The sequence below is a fragment of the Molossus molossus genome, unplaced genomic scaffold, assembly GCF_014108415.1.
Source record: "Molossus molossus isolate mMolMol1 unplaced genomic scaffold, mMolMol1.p scaffold_m16_p_10, whole genome shotgun sequence".
Classification (NCBI taxonomy): Eukaryota; Metazoa; Chordata; class Mammalia; order Chiroptera; family Molossidae; genus Molossus; species Molossus molossus.
In genome coordinates, this window is record NW_023425345.1 from 74818058 (window position 1) to 74834566 (window position 16509).

General features: G+C 41.7%; 2 protein-coding genes across 2 annotated transcripts in view; both read left to right on the forward strand.

Moving 5' to 3' along the window:
- CNPY2 (canopy FGF signaling regulator 2) overlaps positions 1–4772 on the forward strand; it is a 29211-nt gene extending 24439 nt beyond the window's left edge. The window contains exons 7-8 of the transcript XR_004958306.1: positions 3715–3765; positions 4724–4772. The gene's annotated coding sequence lies outside the window, so the exon portion shown is untranslated. The remainder of the gene's footprint in view (positions 1–3714; positions 3766–4723) is intronic.
- Positions 1–16509, forward strand: part of CS (citrate synthase) — a 33241-nt gene that overhangs the window by 13128 nt on the left and 3604 nt on the right. Inside the window, exons 2-7 of the mRNA XM_036251635.1 lie at positions 3715–3765; positions 4724–4831; positions 5545–5610; positions 6218–6349; positions 6859–7047; positions 16055–16254. Coding sequence (XP_036107528.1) covers positions 3715–3765; positions 4724–4831; positions 5545–5610; positions 6218–6349; positions 6859–7047; positions 16055–16254 — 746 coding nt within the window. The remainder of the gene's footprint in view (positions 1–3714; positions 3766–4723; positions 4832–5544; positions 5611–6217; positions 6350–6858; positions 7048–16054; positions 16255–16509) is intronic.

The window sequence follows — 16509 nt, forward strand, 5'->3', positions numbered from 1 at the left end:
TAATTAATTAATTAATTTTTTTTGTTTTTTTAATCATCCTCACCCGAGGACATTTTTCCATTCTTTGTTCAGATAGAGTGGGAGGGAGAGAGAGGAACAGAGAGAGAGAGAAACATCAATGTGAAAGGGACACATCGAGTGGTCGCCACCCGCACAACCAACCAGGGCCGGGGAAAAACTGCAACTGAGGTACATGCCCTTAGCGGGAACCAAACCCGGGTCTCTCCGGACCGCAGGCCGATGCTCTAACCGCTGAGCCAAACCGGCCAGGGCTAATTAATTTTTTTTTATTGTTGAAAGTATTACAGTATCCCCCCGTTTCCCCCCATTGACCCCGTCCTCCCCGCTCCCACCCCCACTCCTGCTTTCCCCAAACTATTATCTGTGTCCATTGGTTGTGCATATATACATATAAATTCTTTGGTTTATTTCTTCCCTCCCCCTATCCCTCTGAGGTTTGTCAGTCTGTTCCCTATGTTCATGACTCTGGATCTATTTTAATCAACAGCTTATTTTGTTCATGATAAACCATAAATGAGATCAAGATTGATTCTTTTTAAAATAACTTTTTTATGCCCAGCCAGTGTGGCTCAGTGGGTTGAGCATCATCCCATGGATTGAGAAATTTCAGTTCGATTCTAGGTCAGGGCACATGCCGGGCTTGCGAGCCCATTCCCCAGTGGGAGGTGTGCAGGAGGTAGTTAATCAATGTTTCTCTCTCACATCGATGTTTCTATCCCTCTCTCCCTTCCTCTCTAAAAAATCAATAAAAAGATATTTAAAAATAAAATAACCTTTTTCTGAAGGGTCACTTGCCTTTTCAATCCTCAGTCCTGCTACAGCAGACAGAGGAGCACTAAAATCTACAAACCCTCGCCCTGGCCGGTTTGGCTCAGCGGTTGGAGCGTTGGCCTGCGGTACAGAGAGACCCGGGTTCGGTTCCCGCTAAGGGCACGTACCTCGGTTGCAGTTTGTCCCCGGCCCTGGTTGGTCGTGCGGGTGGCAGCCACTCGATGTGTCCCTTCACATCGATGTTTCTCTCTCTCTCTCTCTCCCTCCTGCTCTATCTGAACAAAAAATGGAAAAATGTCCTCGGGTGAGGATAAAAAAAATAAAATAAAAAATAAAATAAAATCTACAAACCCTCATCCTAGGTATGTAGCTTTTGGAAATTTATACAGTATCACTGCTTCAAATGATTTTCAGCACAACTGGGCACTAAGGCGATAGTTGACTACAAAAGGTGTTTCTGGCCTTTTGGCAAAAGGAAAAAGGGTGGACTTGCTTCAGGATTATTCATGTGTTTATAATCCTTTTAGTTTGCAAAGTGCTTTCCCATCCGTTTTATCACAAAATAACCCTGTGGGTTTTGTATTGGGTATTAGCACCACATTATAGATAAGGAAACTAGGGCTTACTTTGACTATCTCATTTTACCTTAAATAACCTTGTGCAGAAAAGTTAATCTTGTCTAAGCCCTTACAGCTAGTTAGTACAGTAATCACCCCTTGTCCAAAGGGGTTACGTTCCAAAACCACAAATAGTAGCAAGCCCTATGTATACTAGGTTTTTTCTCTATACATACATATCTATGAGTTTATAAATTAGTGACAGTAAGAGATTAACAACAATAGCTAATAATAAGACAGTTATAACAATATACTGTAATAAAATTAATATGAATCTGGTCTCTCAAAATACTGTGCTATACTCACCTTTTCATTAAACAAAGCACTTTACAGCTTCTCTTTGGCATATCCAAATTGTCAGCATCACTACTCTTTACATTTTGGGACCATTATTAAGTTAAATGAGGTTTTACTTGAACGTGCAAGCACTGCGATACCTCAACTGTGGATCTGATAACCCAGCTGGCTGGCTACTAAGTGATTAACTAATGGGAGCATACAGTGTGGATACATATACTGGACAAAGGAAAGAGTCACATCCCAGTGGGATGCAGCAAGACAGTACAAGATTTAAAACTTATGGAATCGTTGCCTGCCTGGAATTGTTGCTCTGGCAGGCTTTGCTCAGTGGTTAGAGCATCAGCCTGCAGTCCAGAGAGACCTGGGTTTGATTCCCGCTGAGGGCACGAACTTTGGTTGCAGTTTGTCCCGGGCCCTGGTTGGTCATGCGGGTGATAGCCACTCAATGTGTCCTTTTCACAGTGATGTCTCTCTCTCTCTCTCTCTCTCTCTCTCTCTCTCTTCCTCTCCCTCCCACTCTATCTGTACAAAAAATGGAAAAATATCCTCGGGTGAGGATAAAAAAAGAAAAAAGAGTAAACTAAAAGCAGTGTTGAACTTTTTGTTGCAACTCAGTGATCTCATAGAAAGCTGTTTCTCTTTGAGGAAAAAACCCTATTTCTAAACATAGAAATAGGCTAGCTACACTGTTTGCCTTTGTAGTAAGGGATATAGCCTTCTTTGATTGATTGATTGATTGATTGATTGATTGATTTAATCGATCTTAGGGAGAGAGAGAAACATCAATGTGAGAGAGAAAACTGATCAGTTACCTCCCACACGCACCCTGAACCCGCAACCTGGGTATGTTCCCTGACTGGGAAGCAGACCCACAACCTGTTGGAGTATGGGACAAGGGTCCAACCAAACTGAGCCACACTGGCCAGGGCAGATAATAGCCTTCTTGAATCTCAGGTCTATCTTTCTGGATAATTTTCTTCTAGAAATATATCTTTAAAATTTATTTTGGGTGTAGTTAGGTGTATAGGCAATAAACTTTTAGCTTTTGTTTGTCTGGAATGTCTTCATTTCTCATCTTTTAAGATACTTTCTCACCTGGGTACACAATTCTAGCTTAATTATTCTCAGCACTTTGAAAGTTTTCCCATTTTCTAGTTTCCATTGCTATTGTTGAATAGTCTTCCGTCAGTTGCTACTTCGTAGATCTTTTCTTTTTTAATTTTTTTTTTTTTATCCTCACCCGAGGACATTTTTCCATTTTTTGTATAGATAGAGTGGGAGGGAGAGAGAGGAAGAGAGAGAGAGAGAAACATCGACGTGAAAGGGACACATCGAGTGGCTGCCACCCGCACAACCAACCAGGGCCGGGGACAAACTGCACCCGAAGTACGTGTCCTTAGCGGGAACCGAACCCGGGTCTCTCCGGACCGCAGGCCGATGCTCTAACCGCTGAGCCAAACCGGCCAGGGCTCGTAGCTCTTTTCTTTGTGCTTTTTCCAGGAGCATTTGAGGTAGTGTTCTGAAAGTCGAACTTTGCCTGTGGGCTCTCCTAGACGGACAGGAGAGGTTGAAGTGTTGCCAGAAGACTAGTTACTGGAGAGATCTTACCTGCAGGGTTAATTAATTGATAAGTTTCCTCATTTAATTTTCTCACAGCCACTCAGAACTATTACCAGCTAGGTTGGGACGGACTGGGTACTCTGTAACAACAGCCTTTCTGACCTTTCCTTTGTGCCTAACAAAGCTCAGCCCTGGAACCTAGATGTTGGGAGAGAGTCTGTCTTCAGGGAAAGTTAGTGAAGCTCTGGATGCAAGAAGCAGAGTTAAACCAACTGCTGCCTCCAGCTTGGTAACTCATTCCAAGCTATTCGGGGCCTTTTATAGTTTTCTTATGTCAAACTGTCCTTAGAGGCTAAGATGAAGACAGGTTGAGTCACTGTCACTCCTTGTTAATGCATAGAGGGGAGGAGTAACTATTACATAAATTTTTGTGTTTTCTTTGCAGAACGCATCCTGTCTTGTTCTTGCTGCACGGCATGCTAGTGCTTCCTCCACAGTAAGTTTTGGGGAAAAAGACTGCGAATCATTGAGGCCACCTCACTGTGGGATAGTGATGGGGGGTGGTTTGGCTCAGACTCATCTTTATTCAGAGTATCTTCTGGAGGTGTTTGTTATTGTAAACTATTAATATTACTATCTTAAGAACTAATTTAGTCAATAATGTAGTGAGATGATAATATCAAATATTTTTGCATAATCTTTTTTAAAAATGGTAAAATATACATACCATAAAATTTACTATTTTAACCCTGGCCGGTTTGGCTCAGCGATTAGAGCGTCAGCCCGCGGACCACAGAGTACCAGGTTCAGTTCCCCTAAGGGCACATACCTCGGTTGCAGTTTGTCCCCAGCCCCAGTTGGGGTCTCGTGGGTGGCAGCCACTCGATGTGTCTCTCTCACACATTGATGTTTCTCTCTCTCTCTCTCTTCCTTCCTCTTTCCCTCCCACTCTGTCTGAAGATAAATGCAAAAATGTCCTTGGGTGAGGGTAAAAAAAAAAATTACTATTTGAACCATTTTTAAGTTTATTAATTCAGTAGCAGTAAGTTCATTATTGTGCAGCCATCACCACTATCTATCTCCAGAACTTTTTCATGTTCCCAAATTGAAATTCTGTGCCCATTAATACAACTCCCTATTTCTTCTATCTAATTGTCGATTCTTCCCCCCACCCCCCGTCGAGGGAGAGAGAGATGTTGATTTGTTTCTCCACTTATTTTTATGTTCATTGGTTGATACTTGTATGTGCCCTGACCGGGGATCGAACCCACAATCTTGGTGTATTGGGAAGGGCTCTCTTGTATTTTCTTTACTCATCTGTACAGAATAGTTGACCAGTCTTCCCTGGCAGATAGAGAAAGCCAAGTTCTAGAAATCAGTCTTCATATGCCTGTTTTACAGGAAATATAATCAACATTTTGACCATCACTTGGCCTCTCCATTTCTCTTTTTAGAATTTGAAAGATGTATTGGCTGACCTGATACCTAAGGAGCAGGCCAGAATTAAGACCTTCAGGCAGCAACATGGCAAGACAGTAGTGGGCCAAATCACTGTGGACATGGTAAGGGTTATGGGGTTTTGGCCCTAAAAATAGCTCTGTAATGTTCTTCAACAAAAGTACCATTCTTTTCACTGACTATTTAGAAGCATTTGTTCCATACAAGGAAATGTTGGTGTTTAATGGTGTTTATTAGAAATTAGACTGTTATTTTCTACAGATTTAATAGTTGAGCCTAACCTAATTCACCTATGGGAGGGATGAATAAAGTTTTTATCCCTGTTTCCTTCCCCATAGCTTTTGGGGTCAGGGCTTTCTGTCTTTGACTTGATGTTGTACTGACCAGGCCCTCTAGAACAGCTTTAGGATAGCTTCTCCTCTAGAGTCTAAGCACCTCAGATGGTAATTCCACAGCAGTGTTTAACCATTGGTCTCTGTCTCTTTGCCCTGTAAAAATCTCATTCTGTTACTCTGGTTAGTGGGAATAAGGGGGTAACAGTGGGCAGGAGAAAAAAATAAAATTTCAATAAAAAAGGAAGCAAACAGAGGTAAAACCATCAAATGAAGATAGAGATTTCTCAATTTAAAAATTTTATTTTCAATGTTAGCAGTATCCCTTGTAAAGTTCATATTAATAAGTTAACTCCTCAGAAATCTTCTTCCCCCAAATGAAGTCTTGCAAGTCAGGTAAACGACTCTCTCAGATCCCACAAAGCACTAACAATCTCTAGTCTGAATCATTCTGACCATTGGTTACATCCTCTTCTTTTCTTTAGATGTATGGTGGCATGAGAGGCATGAAGGGATTGGTATATGAAACATCAGTTCTTGATCCTGATGAGGTAAGAGACCCTCATGTTAATCACTAATAATTTTTATGTTTACTGACTATTGTGCACACTGTGGTTTAGACCACTGAGGGTAGGAGAACAAAATAAAGCACCTGCCTTCATATTTTGGAAGGTTGAAAATAGGTATATATGTAATAACAAAAATAAGTTTACCTTTTTAATAAATCAACTAGTAAAAACTAAAAGTACAAAGCAGTAGTAAATTATGTGAAGATTTAAGTTTTAAAAATTCTACTCTAGCCCTGGCCGGTTTGGCTCAGCGGTTAGAGCGTCGGCCTGCGGTCCGGAAAGACCCAGGTTCCGTTCCCGCTAAGGGCACGTACTTCGGTTGCAGTTTGTCCCCGGCCCTGGTGGTCGTGCGGGTAGCAGCCACTCGATGTGTCTCTTCACATAGATGTTTCTCTCTCTCTCTCTCCCTTCCTCTCTCTCTCCCACTCTATCTGTACAAAAGATGGAAAAATGTCCTCGGGTGAGGATAAAAAAAAAAAAAAAAATTCTACTCTAATCTGTCGAAATGTCTGATAAGACTAGGACCAGTGAGCTATGTGATTTCCAGGCTAATAAATTTAAATTGTAATTCTTACTCTTCTCCTTCAAGGGCATCCGTTTCCGTGGCTACAGTATCCCGGAATGCCAAAAACTGCTGCCCAAGGCTAAAGGTGGGGAAGAACCCCTGCCAGAGGGCTTATTTTGGCTGCTGGTAACTGGAAAAATCCCAACAGAAGAACAGGTAAAGCAGAAGGACATTGGCCTTCCTCATTCCACTTCTTTGACTTTCTATAATCTCCTACACTTAATCCTGATCTGGCTGTTGGTGGTAGTTTATAGATATGTACAGTGAAGGGAAGCACTCAGAACAGAGTTCTACTGCATAAGTGGTTTGGATTTAATTCTCTTGTATTTTCTTTTTTGTTTGTTTGTTTCTTTTTAATCCTCACCCGAGGACATTTTTCCATATTTTGTTCAGATAGAGTGGGAGGGAGAGAGAGAAACATCGACGTGAAAGGAACACATCAAGTGGTTGCCACCCGCATGACCCAGCCAGAGCCGGGGACAAACTACAACCGAAGTATGTGCCCTTAGCGGGAACCGAACCTGGTTCTCTCTGGACTGCAGGCTGATGCTCTAACCGCTGAGCCAAACTGGCCAGAGCTCTCTTGTATTTTCTTTACTCAGATGTCACTGTCTTTTTCTCTTCTTTTTCCTTGCCTAGTTTGAGCAGTATCTCCTTTTCCACAGGTATCTTGGCTCTCAAAAGAGTGGGCAAAGAGGGCAGCTCTGCCTTCCCACGTGGTCACCATGCTGGACAACTTTCCCACCAATCTACACCCCATGTCTCAGCTCAGTGCAGCCATTACAGCCCTCAATAGTGAAAGCAACTTTGCTCGAGCATATGCAGAGGGTATCAACAGAACCAAGTACTGGGAGGTAGGAAATTTTGGTATGGTGATTGATGTGTGGTGGGGAGTCAAAAGAATTAAATGTGAAGGAAAAATAAGAGTATAGAATCTTGAGGAAAATTTATGCTGAATTATGCCAGAAATGTATTTAACATATATATATTTTTAACCTTTATTGTATATATAACATATTTTTATTGTGGCTTGCTTTTTGTCAGTCTTTGGGATTACCAAGGTATATGGAGCATGCTTTCTATCCCCAAAGTTGTTGGTTTGGTTAGGATGGTGTACTTGTAAAAAAAAAAAAAAAAAGTGTGTGTATGTGTGTGTAATTCAGTAAAACCCTGCTGTAATATGTACACAGGGCTGTTGGAACATTGAAAAGTATGTGACTTCGCCCTGGCCAGATAGCTGTTGATTAGAATGTTGTCCCAATAGGCCAAGGTTGTGTGTTCGATCCCTGGTCAGGGCAACATACAAGAAGCAACCAATGAATGCATAGATACGTGGAACAACAAATTGATGTTTCTCTTTCACGCTCCCCCTTCCTTTCTCTCTCTCAAATCAATTTTTAAAATTTTAAAAGAAAAAGAAAAGGATATGACTTAACTACAGGGTCCCTGAGGAAGAGTTCACAGTGTAGTCTCACAGTAACCTCAAACAGTCCCATCTCCTCCTCCTCTTCAAATAAGGAGAACCTTGAGAAATCGTACAAGTTGGGGGAGAAGGGCAATTCAGGCAACATGTTGGGAGGACTAATGCCAATTAACCACAGTTCTGGACTAGCCCACTCAAGGAGTGGGAGGGTATTTAGTATCCCAAAAGTAGGAACCAGGATCCTGAGCTTTATTTTCTGAAAATGAAATGTTTGTACTCTGTGGTTGTAGTAGAAAATTGTTGTGCCTTGTCACAGTGCATAGTATCTAATTCCTTCCATCCTCTTTCCATTATCCTTCATACTCATAAACACTGGGTAAAATACAATTCTGGCTAGGTTTACAAGAGGACATCTCATTTTCTTTTGTTTCTTATTCAAAGACAAGTTATATAGGAACACAAGAGTTCTCTTTTGCAAAACAGATATATTAAATGATATTGACCATGAGATGCCAGCCACCAAGAAGACCTGAAAAAATTCGATGCAAGGCACAGAATGGTCTGTGGGTCATACTGTAGTCCACTGGTCTGATGAAATCCCCTTGGGATTTTGGCAGATCCTGCTTCATTTGGTTGGTCAATATTTATTTGGTGCCAAGTGTGTATAGAGAATTATGTTTGCTGTTGGAGGAAGGAGGGAGGGGGAGTTTGAAATTGGTATTAGTCTGTTTGGCATTGAGAAGGAGGGTATTGGAATGGTGTAGAATGTACACATTTACAAGCACTTAAGTCTTTTTCTTTAAGTTTATTTATTTTTTATTAATTAATTTTTGTTACAAATGTTTCTTAAATCTTTTTTTTTTTAATCCTCACCTGAGGACATTTTTCCATTTTTTGTTCAGATAGAATGGGAGGGAGGGAAAGAGAGAGAGAAACATTGATGTGAAAGGGACACATCAAGTGGCTGCCACCCGCACAACCAACCAGGGCCAGGGACAAACTGCAACTGAGGTACGTGCCCTTAGCGGGAACCGAACCTGGGTCTCTCTGGACCACAGGCTGACACACTAACCACTGAGCCAAACTGGCCAGGGCACTTAAATCATTTATAGTTGCACATCAGTAGGTTCAGAAGGCTGTATAACCTGAATATATTGCCTTTTGTTCTTTTTTTTCTTTTTTTTAAATTACATTTATTGGCATAACTTTGGTTAATAAAATTATATAGATTCCAGATATACAGTTCTACAGATATATCATCTGTATATTGTATTGTGTGTTTACAACCCCAGGTCAGTTCTCCTTCCTCATTTTTCTTTTTAAAAATGCTATTCAAGCCCTGGCCGGTTTGGCTCAGCGGTTAGAGCGTCAGCCTGCGGTCCTGAGAGACCCGGGTTCGGTTCCCACTGGGGGCGCGTACCTCGGTTGCAGTTTGTCCCCGGCCCTGGTCGGTTGTGCGGGTGGCAGCCACTCGATGTGTTCCTTTCACATCGATGTTTCTCTCTCTCTCTCTGTTCCTCTCTCTCCCTCCCACTCTACCTGAACAAAAAATGGAAAAATGTCCTCGGGTGAGGATTAAAAAAAAAAAAATGCTATTCAAGCCCTGGCCGGTTTGGTTCAGCGGTTGGAGCGTCGGCCTGTGGTCCTGAGAGGCCCGGGTTCGGTTCCCGCTAAGGGCGCGTACCTTGGTTGCAGTTTGTCCCCGGCCCTGGTCGGTTGTGCGGGTGGCAGCCACTCGATGTGTTCCTTTCACATTGATGTTTCTCTTTCTCTCTCTCTGTTCCTCTCTCTCCCTCCCACTCTACCTGAACAAAAAATGGAAAAATGTCCTCCGGTGAGGATTAAAAAAAAAAAAAAAAGCTATTCAAGCCCTGGCCGGTTTGGCTCAGTGGTTGGAGCATTGGCCTGCGGTCCAGAGAGACCCAGGTTCGGTTCCTGCTAGGGACACATACCTCGGTTAAGGTTTGTCCCCAGCCCTGATTGGGTTGTGCAGGTGGCGACCACTCGATGTGTCCCTTTCACGTTGATGTTTCTCTCTCTCTCTCTCTCTCTCTCTCTCTCCCCCCCTCTCTCTCCCCTTCCCTCCCTCCCTCCCTCCCTCTCTCCCTCTCTCCCACTCCATCTGAACAAAAAAAATGGAGAAGTGTCCTCGGGTGAGGATTAAAAAATAATAATAATAAAATAATTATTGATAGCTAAATACTTGGCCAGAATTTTCCTAGCAATAGAGATGGTGGCTCACGATGATGGTTATGGTCAATTTTGTTACCTTTATTCCAGACAATTGTGATTGCAGCATGTTTTAATGTCTTTTTCCAAGGCTTTATAAATGAAGAATGCATTGGTGCAAGTACTACATAGCAATCCAGTCTTTGTTTATTAAAGAGTGAATGAGCCCTGGCCGGTTTGGCTCAGTGGTTGGAGCGTCGGCCTACGGACCAGAGAGTCCCGGGTTCAGTTCCTGCTAGGCCCTAGCAGCTAGGGGCACGTACCAAAAAAAAAAAAAAAAAGAATGAATGAATGAGCAGGAGTTCTCTGCCAGGCTTTTTTAAAAAAAATCTTCTTAACTGTACAGCGTTGACCACTACAAAAACCAGAGTAAGGATTTGACACTGTCATACCTGTTCTGATACTTGTTGCTTTATGAACTTCATCCTCACTAGTAGAAACAGTCTCATTTTTGTAATTTCTTTATGATGTGGCCATTCATACTTTCCAAATTATTTTGAAAGTTAGTATATTCTACAGATACCAGTTTGCCTAGCCCAAAATCCTGTTCTTGGCAGGACTGCCTGTCTTTGCCCTGGCCAGTTTGGTTCAGCCATTAGAACATCGGCCCACAGACTGACTCTCGGTTTTGATTCCAGTCAAGGGCACACACCTCGGCTATGGTTTTTCCCCAGCCCTGGTCCAGTTGTGCAGGAAGCATCTAGTCGATGTGGCTCTATCACGTTGATGTTTCTCTCTGTCTGTCTTTCTCTCTCTCTCCCTCCCACTTTATCTGATGATAAATAGAAAAATATCCTCAGGGTGAGGAATTAAAAAAAAAAAAGAACTGCTTGTCTTCTGGAAGTAACTTAACTTCTTGAGGGATGTAAATCTGCAAGGAGCTATAGTCAACGGTATGATTATCATGTAAGTAATCTGAGAATTTGCAGAAGTGTTAACTAAGTATTTCTTGCTTAAAATAGCTTTTATTTTGGCAGTATTTTCACTGAATTCTGGCGGCCTTGACAAAATTCATTGAGTAATTGAGTATAGATGACTTCATAGGGATTAATTCAATTAGGCTAGTTACTATAAATTTTCTCTTAGCACCAACAGAACTTACTAACACTTCATGGCTTCTTGTAGGAGCTTTTAACCAATTAGCTTGATGAGATAGCACAATGTAACATCAATCAGCAAGTATTTACTCCATGCTTTTTAGGTACATGGAATTGTGGATGAAAGCAGAATTTTTTTCAAGTTATTTAAAGAAAAAAAAGCCCTGGCCGGTTTGGCTCAGCGGTTAGAGCGTCGGCCTGTGGTCCCAAGAGACCCGGGTTCGGTTCCCACTAAGGGCATGTACCTCGGTTGCAGTTTGTCCCTGGCCCTGGTTGGGTCATGCGGGTGGCAGCCACTTGATATGTCCCTTTCACGTCGATGTTTCTCTCTCTCCCTCCCACTCTACCTGAACAAAAAATGGAAAATGTCCTCGGATAAAAATGGAAAATGTCCTTGGATAAAAAATAAAATAAAATAAAATAAAGCCCTTGTCAGGTAGCTCAGTTAGTTAGAGCATCATGCCCAATAAATCAAGATTGTGGGTTTGATCCCTGGTCAGGGCACATATAAGAATAAACCAATGAATGCCTAAATAAGTGGAACAACAAATAGATGTCTTTCTCCTTTCCTCTCTCAAATCAATCAATAAATTTTTAAAAAGTAAAAACACTAAAATCCTGTCCCTTCCCTAAAGGAATTTAAAATCCCTTTGTGAAGATAAAATTGAAACATGAAAGTTGAGAAAGCTAGTCCAGCCAGTGTGGACTACGGTTGAGCATCAACTCATGTACCAACAGATTGCCCGTTTGATTCCCGGTCAGGACACATGCCCAGGTTGTGGGCCAGATCCCCAGTGGGGGCCATGCTGGAGGCAGCCATTCGATGTTTCTCTCTCTCTCTCACTTCCTCTCTTTCTCAAATCAGTAACAAACCAAAAAAAGGAGGAAAAAAAAAGTTGAGCAAGCTATTAATATCAAAAAAGAGAAATGACCAAATAGTATTTTTTTTTTTAAATAAATGAACACAATAAAATTATCAAATAGTCTTAATAAAAACTGAACCTGAGCCTGGCTGGTGTCACCCAGTGGTTGAGTGTCGACCCATACACCAAGAGGTCGCCGGTTCAATTCCTGGTCAGGGCACATGCCCAGGTTGTGGGCCAAATCGCCAGTGGGGAGCATGCAGGAGGCAGCCAGTTGATGTTCTCTCTCATTGATGTTTCTATCTCTCCTTCTCCCTTCCTCTCTCTCTCTAAAATCAATAAAGAAAAAAAGAATTGAACTTGAATCTACTCCAGCCTCTAGTTCTAACTTTCAGTTCATAGGAAATAGAGTGGACAGAGGAACATGTTAAATGGCATCACAACATAATCTAAGAGAAATTCTACAGAAGAAATTATCTGATTTTCCACAAATAATTGTAAATTTTAAAAGATACGGGGTGGTAAACACACAATACAGTGTACAAATGATGTGTTGTGGAATTGTGCACCTGAAACCTGTATATATATTTTTGAAACCTGTATAATTTTGTTAACCAGTGTCCCCCCAATAAATTCAATAAAATTTTTGAAAAATAAAAATAAAGGAGAGTGTAAGAGGAAACTTAAATTGATTCTTTTCACTTCAGAACCTGGCCTGTGTGACTCAGTTGGTTGAGCATCCTTCCATGTACCAGGGCACCTGCCCAGGTTACAGGCTCAGTCCCCAGTAGAAGGCGTGGAGGCAGCCAATCAATGTTTCCCTCATAGATGTTTCTTTTGGTTTTGTTTTTTGTTAATCCTCACCTGAGGCTATTTTTCCATTAATTTTTAGAGTGGAAGGTATTTGGGTTGGGTGTGGGGACACATCGATTGGTTGACTCTCACACAACCTCGACCAGGGCCAGGAATAGAATCTGCAACCCAGGTTTGTGAAAAATAATACAATACTTAATAAATAATAATAATACAAGAATAAACTGTTTCCCATACTCACCACTGTAAACCTAATTTTACCTCACCCTGTATATGATGTCTGGCATTAGCTCAAAATAATTGAGAAGTGAGAGGGGAAAGTGGTATAGGTGAAACAAAAGTGGTCATGAGTTAATTATTTAAGCTAGATGACACTTGTTAGCTAAGTGGGTAACCTTGCGTAAGTGACTTGACTTGGCCAACCCTGTTTCTTCATTTGTAAAATGAAGGATATGTTACCTTACAGAATTATTATAAGAAAATAAAAAAGTGCAAATAATATATTTAGCACAGTACCTGTTATTGTAAGTGCTTAAAAAAAATGGAAGCTTTGCTCTGGCTGGTGTGGCTCTGCTGAGCACCAGGCGGTTGCCAGTTCAATTCCTGGTCAAGGACACATGACCAGGTTGTAGGTTCGGGGCGGGTGCAGGAGGTAACTGATCAGTGTTTCTCTCTTTTTCTTGTTCTCTCTTGCGCGTTCTCTCTCCCTCTTCCTCTCTCTAAAATCAATTTTTAAAAGCTGGTCTGGTGTGGCTCAGTGATTGAGCGTTGACCTTTGCAACAGGAGGTTGCCAGTTGATTCCTGGTCAGGGCACATGCCTGGGTGTGGGCTTGATCCCCAGTTGGGGCCATGCAGGAGGCAGCTGATAGATGTTTTTCTCTCTTCGATGTTTCTGTCTCTCCCTTTCTCTCTCTAAAATCAATAAAAAAACTTTTTTTTTTTTTTAATCCTCACCCAAGGACATTTTCTCATTTTTTGTTCAGATAGCGTAGGATGGAGAGAGGGGGGAAGAGAGAAACATCGATGTGAAAGGTACACGTCGAGTGGCTGCCACCCACACGACCCAACCAGGGCTGGAGACAAACTGCAACTGAGGTACGTGCCTTTAGCAGGAACTGAACCCGGGTCTCTCTGGACCGCAGGCTGACGCTCTAACCACTGAACCAAACCAGCCAGGGCTAAAAATCAGTAAAAACATTTTTAAAAAATCAACTTAAAAAAAGAAGGCTATATCCCTTACTATTTCTATGTTTAGAAATAGGGTTTTTTCCCCAAAGAGAAACAGCTTTCTATGAGAAGATCGCTGAGTTGCAACAAAAAGATCAACACTGCTTTTGAAAAACAACCAATTATACTACCCAGCACCTCTCCCTGGTTTTGCTTTCCATGGTTTCAGTTAACCATGGTCCAAAAATACTGAATGGAAAATTCCAGAAATCAACAATTCCATAAGTTTTAAATCTCACACTGTCCTACTGCCTCCCACTGGGATGTGAATCTTTCCTTTGTCCAGTGTATGTATCCACCAGTTAATCACTTAGTAACCAGGCACCTGGCTTATCAGATCCACAGCTGAGGTATCGCAGTGCTTGCACGTTCAAGTAAAACCTCATTTAACTTAATAATGGTCCCAAAATGTAAAGAGTAGTGATGCTGACAATTTGGATATGCCAAAGAGAAGACGTAAAATGCTTTGTTTAAGTGAAAAGGTGAGTATAGCACAATAAAATATTTTGAGAGACAGACCACATTCACATAACTTTTATTACAGTATATTGTTATAATTATTTTATTATTAGTTATTGTTGTTAGTCTCTTACTGTCTATAACTTATAAACTCATAGTTATATATGTATAGGGGGAAAACATATTATACAGAGGACTCGATCCCCAGTAAGGGGCATGCAGGAGGCAGCTGATCAGTATTGTTGCACCATCAATCTTTCTTTCCCTCTCCCTAAAAATCATTTAACTTTTTTTTTTTTTCTTTTCAATGTGGATTGAGCTTTGTCCCATGCATGGACTGAGAGGTCCTGGTTCAATTCTCGGTCAGGGCACATACCTAGGTTGCCGGCTCAATCCCCAGTGGGGACGTGCAGGAGGCAGCCAATCAATGTTTCTCCCTCACATTGATATTTCTTTCACTCTCTCCCTTCCTCTCTCTCACTGAAAAATCAATAAAAACATTTAAAATAAATAAATAAAATAAAAATGGAAGCCTTTGTTATTAACTAACAGTTGAATACCACTATATGATGAATTAAAAAAATTTTTTTTTTTTAATCTTTATTGATTTTAGAGAGAGGAAGGAGAGGGAGAAAGAGATAGAAACATCCATGAGAGAAAACAGTGATTGGACACCTCCTCCATGTCCCCCACTGGGGATCAGGCCCACAACTTGGGCATATGTCCTGACCGGGAATCGAGCCGGCGACCTCTTGGTGCATGGGTTGATACTCAACCATTGAGCTGCACCAGCACTGGAGGATTTTTTTTTCATTGATTTTTTTTTTTTTTTTTTTTTAAGATAGAGTGGAAGGGAGAGAAGGGGAGGGAGAGAATGAGAAGAGAAACATCAATTGGTTGCCTCCCACACGACCCCAACCAAGGCTGGTGATCAAACCTGCAATCCAGGTACACACCCTCTAGCGGGAATCCAACCCTCGACCCTTTAGTCTGGGGGCTGATGCTCTAACCATTGAGCAAACTGGCCAGGGGTGGTGAATTTTCTTTCAAAGATGGAACATAAAATTAATTATTAAAACCTGTTTTCTTAGCACATTCATTGAGTACAAAGTCATGTAACAGGAAAGATCATAATTAAACATGTGGGGGCCCTGGCCGGTTTGGCTCAGCGGTTGGAGCGTCAGCCTACAGTCCAGAGAGACCCAGGTTCGGTTTCTGCTAAGGGCGCGTACCTCAGTTGCAGTTTGTCCCCAGCCCTGGTTGGTCATGCGGGTGGCAGCCACTCGATGTGTCCCTTTCACGTCAATGTTTCTCTCTTTCTCTCTCTCCTCCTCTCTCTCCCTCCCATTCTATCTGAACAAAAAAATGGAAAAATGTCCTCGGGTGAGGATAAAAAATAAAAATAAATAAATAAATAAACGTATATGGGTTCACAATCTGATTTTGGCATTTAACTGAATGCTCTGAGCTTTGGTTCCCTCATCTGTAAAATGGAGTTCATTGTATGCACTGTAGAATTGTAAAAATTGGGAATAGTGTTTTAATAATATACCTAGGGTAGTATTAGTAAATCATGTAGTGCAGTTCCTAGGTCATAAGTTATTCAATTAAATGCTTATTATTGTTATGCTCTGTATATAACCACTCAGTGTACAACCATCAACCCAAATAGCCTGGTCCATGGAGAACAAATAGCATCCCTGCCTAATTCTTTGTTGATAATTATTTTTTTCCTCTTCTCGCCTTCAGTTGATTTACGAAGACTGTATGGATCTGATCGCAAAGCTACCTTGTGTTGCCGCAAAGATCTACCGGAATCTGTACCGAGAGGGCAGTAGTATTGGGGCCATTGATTCTAAGCTGGACTGGTCCCACAATTTCACCAACATGTTAGGCTATACCGACGCTCAGTTTACTGAGCTCATGCGGTTGTACCTCACTATCCACAGGTGAGCTATACCCAGCAACCACAGCCTGGATTGGTGGGATATTTTAAGAAAAGCTCCTTAAAAGTCTTCACATCTGGAAATAGGTGGTAGGTGCAAGGTGATAGAAAATGGCATAAGGGATGATACAAGGCAAGATAGGGATTAGTAAAGAAGATCAGGCCCAGCTGGTGTGGCTCAGTGGATTGATCATCATCTTATGAAGTGAGAGTTCTCAGTTTGATTCCTGGTCAGAGCACATACCTGGGTTTCAGACTC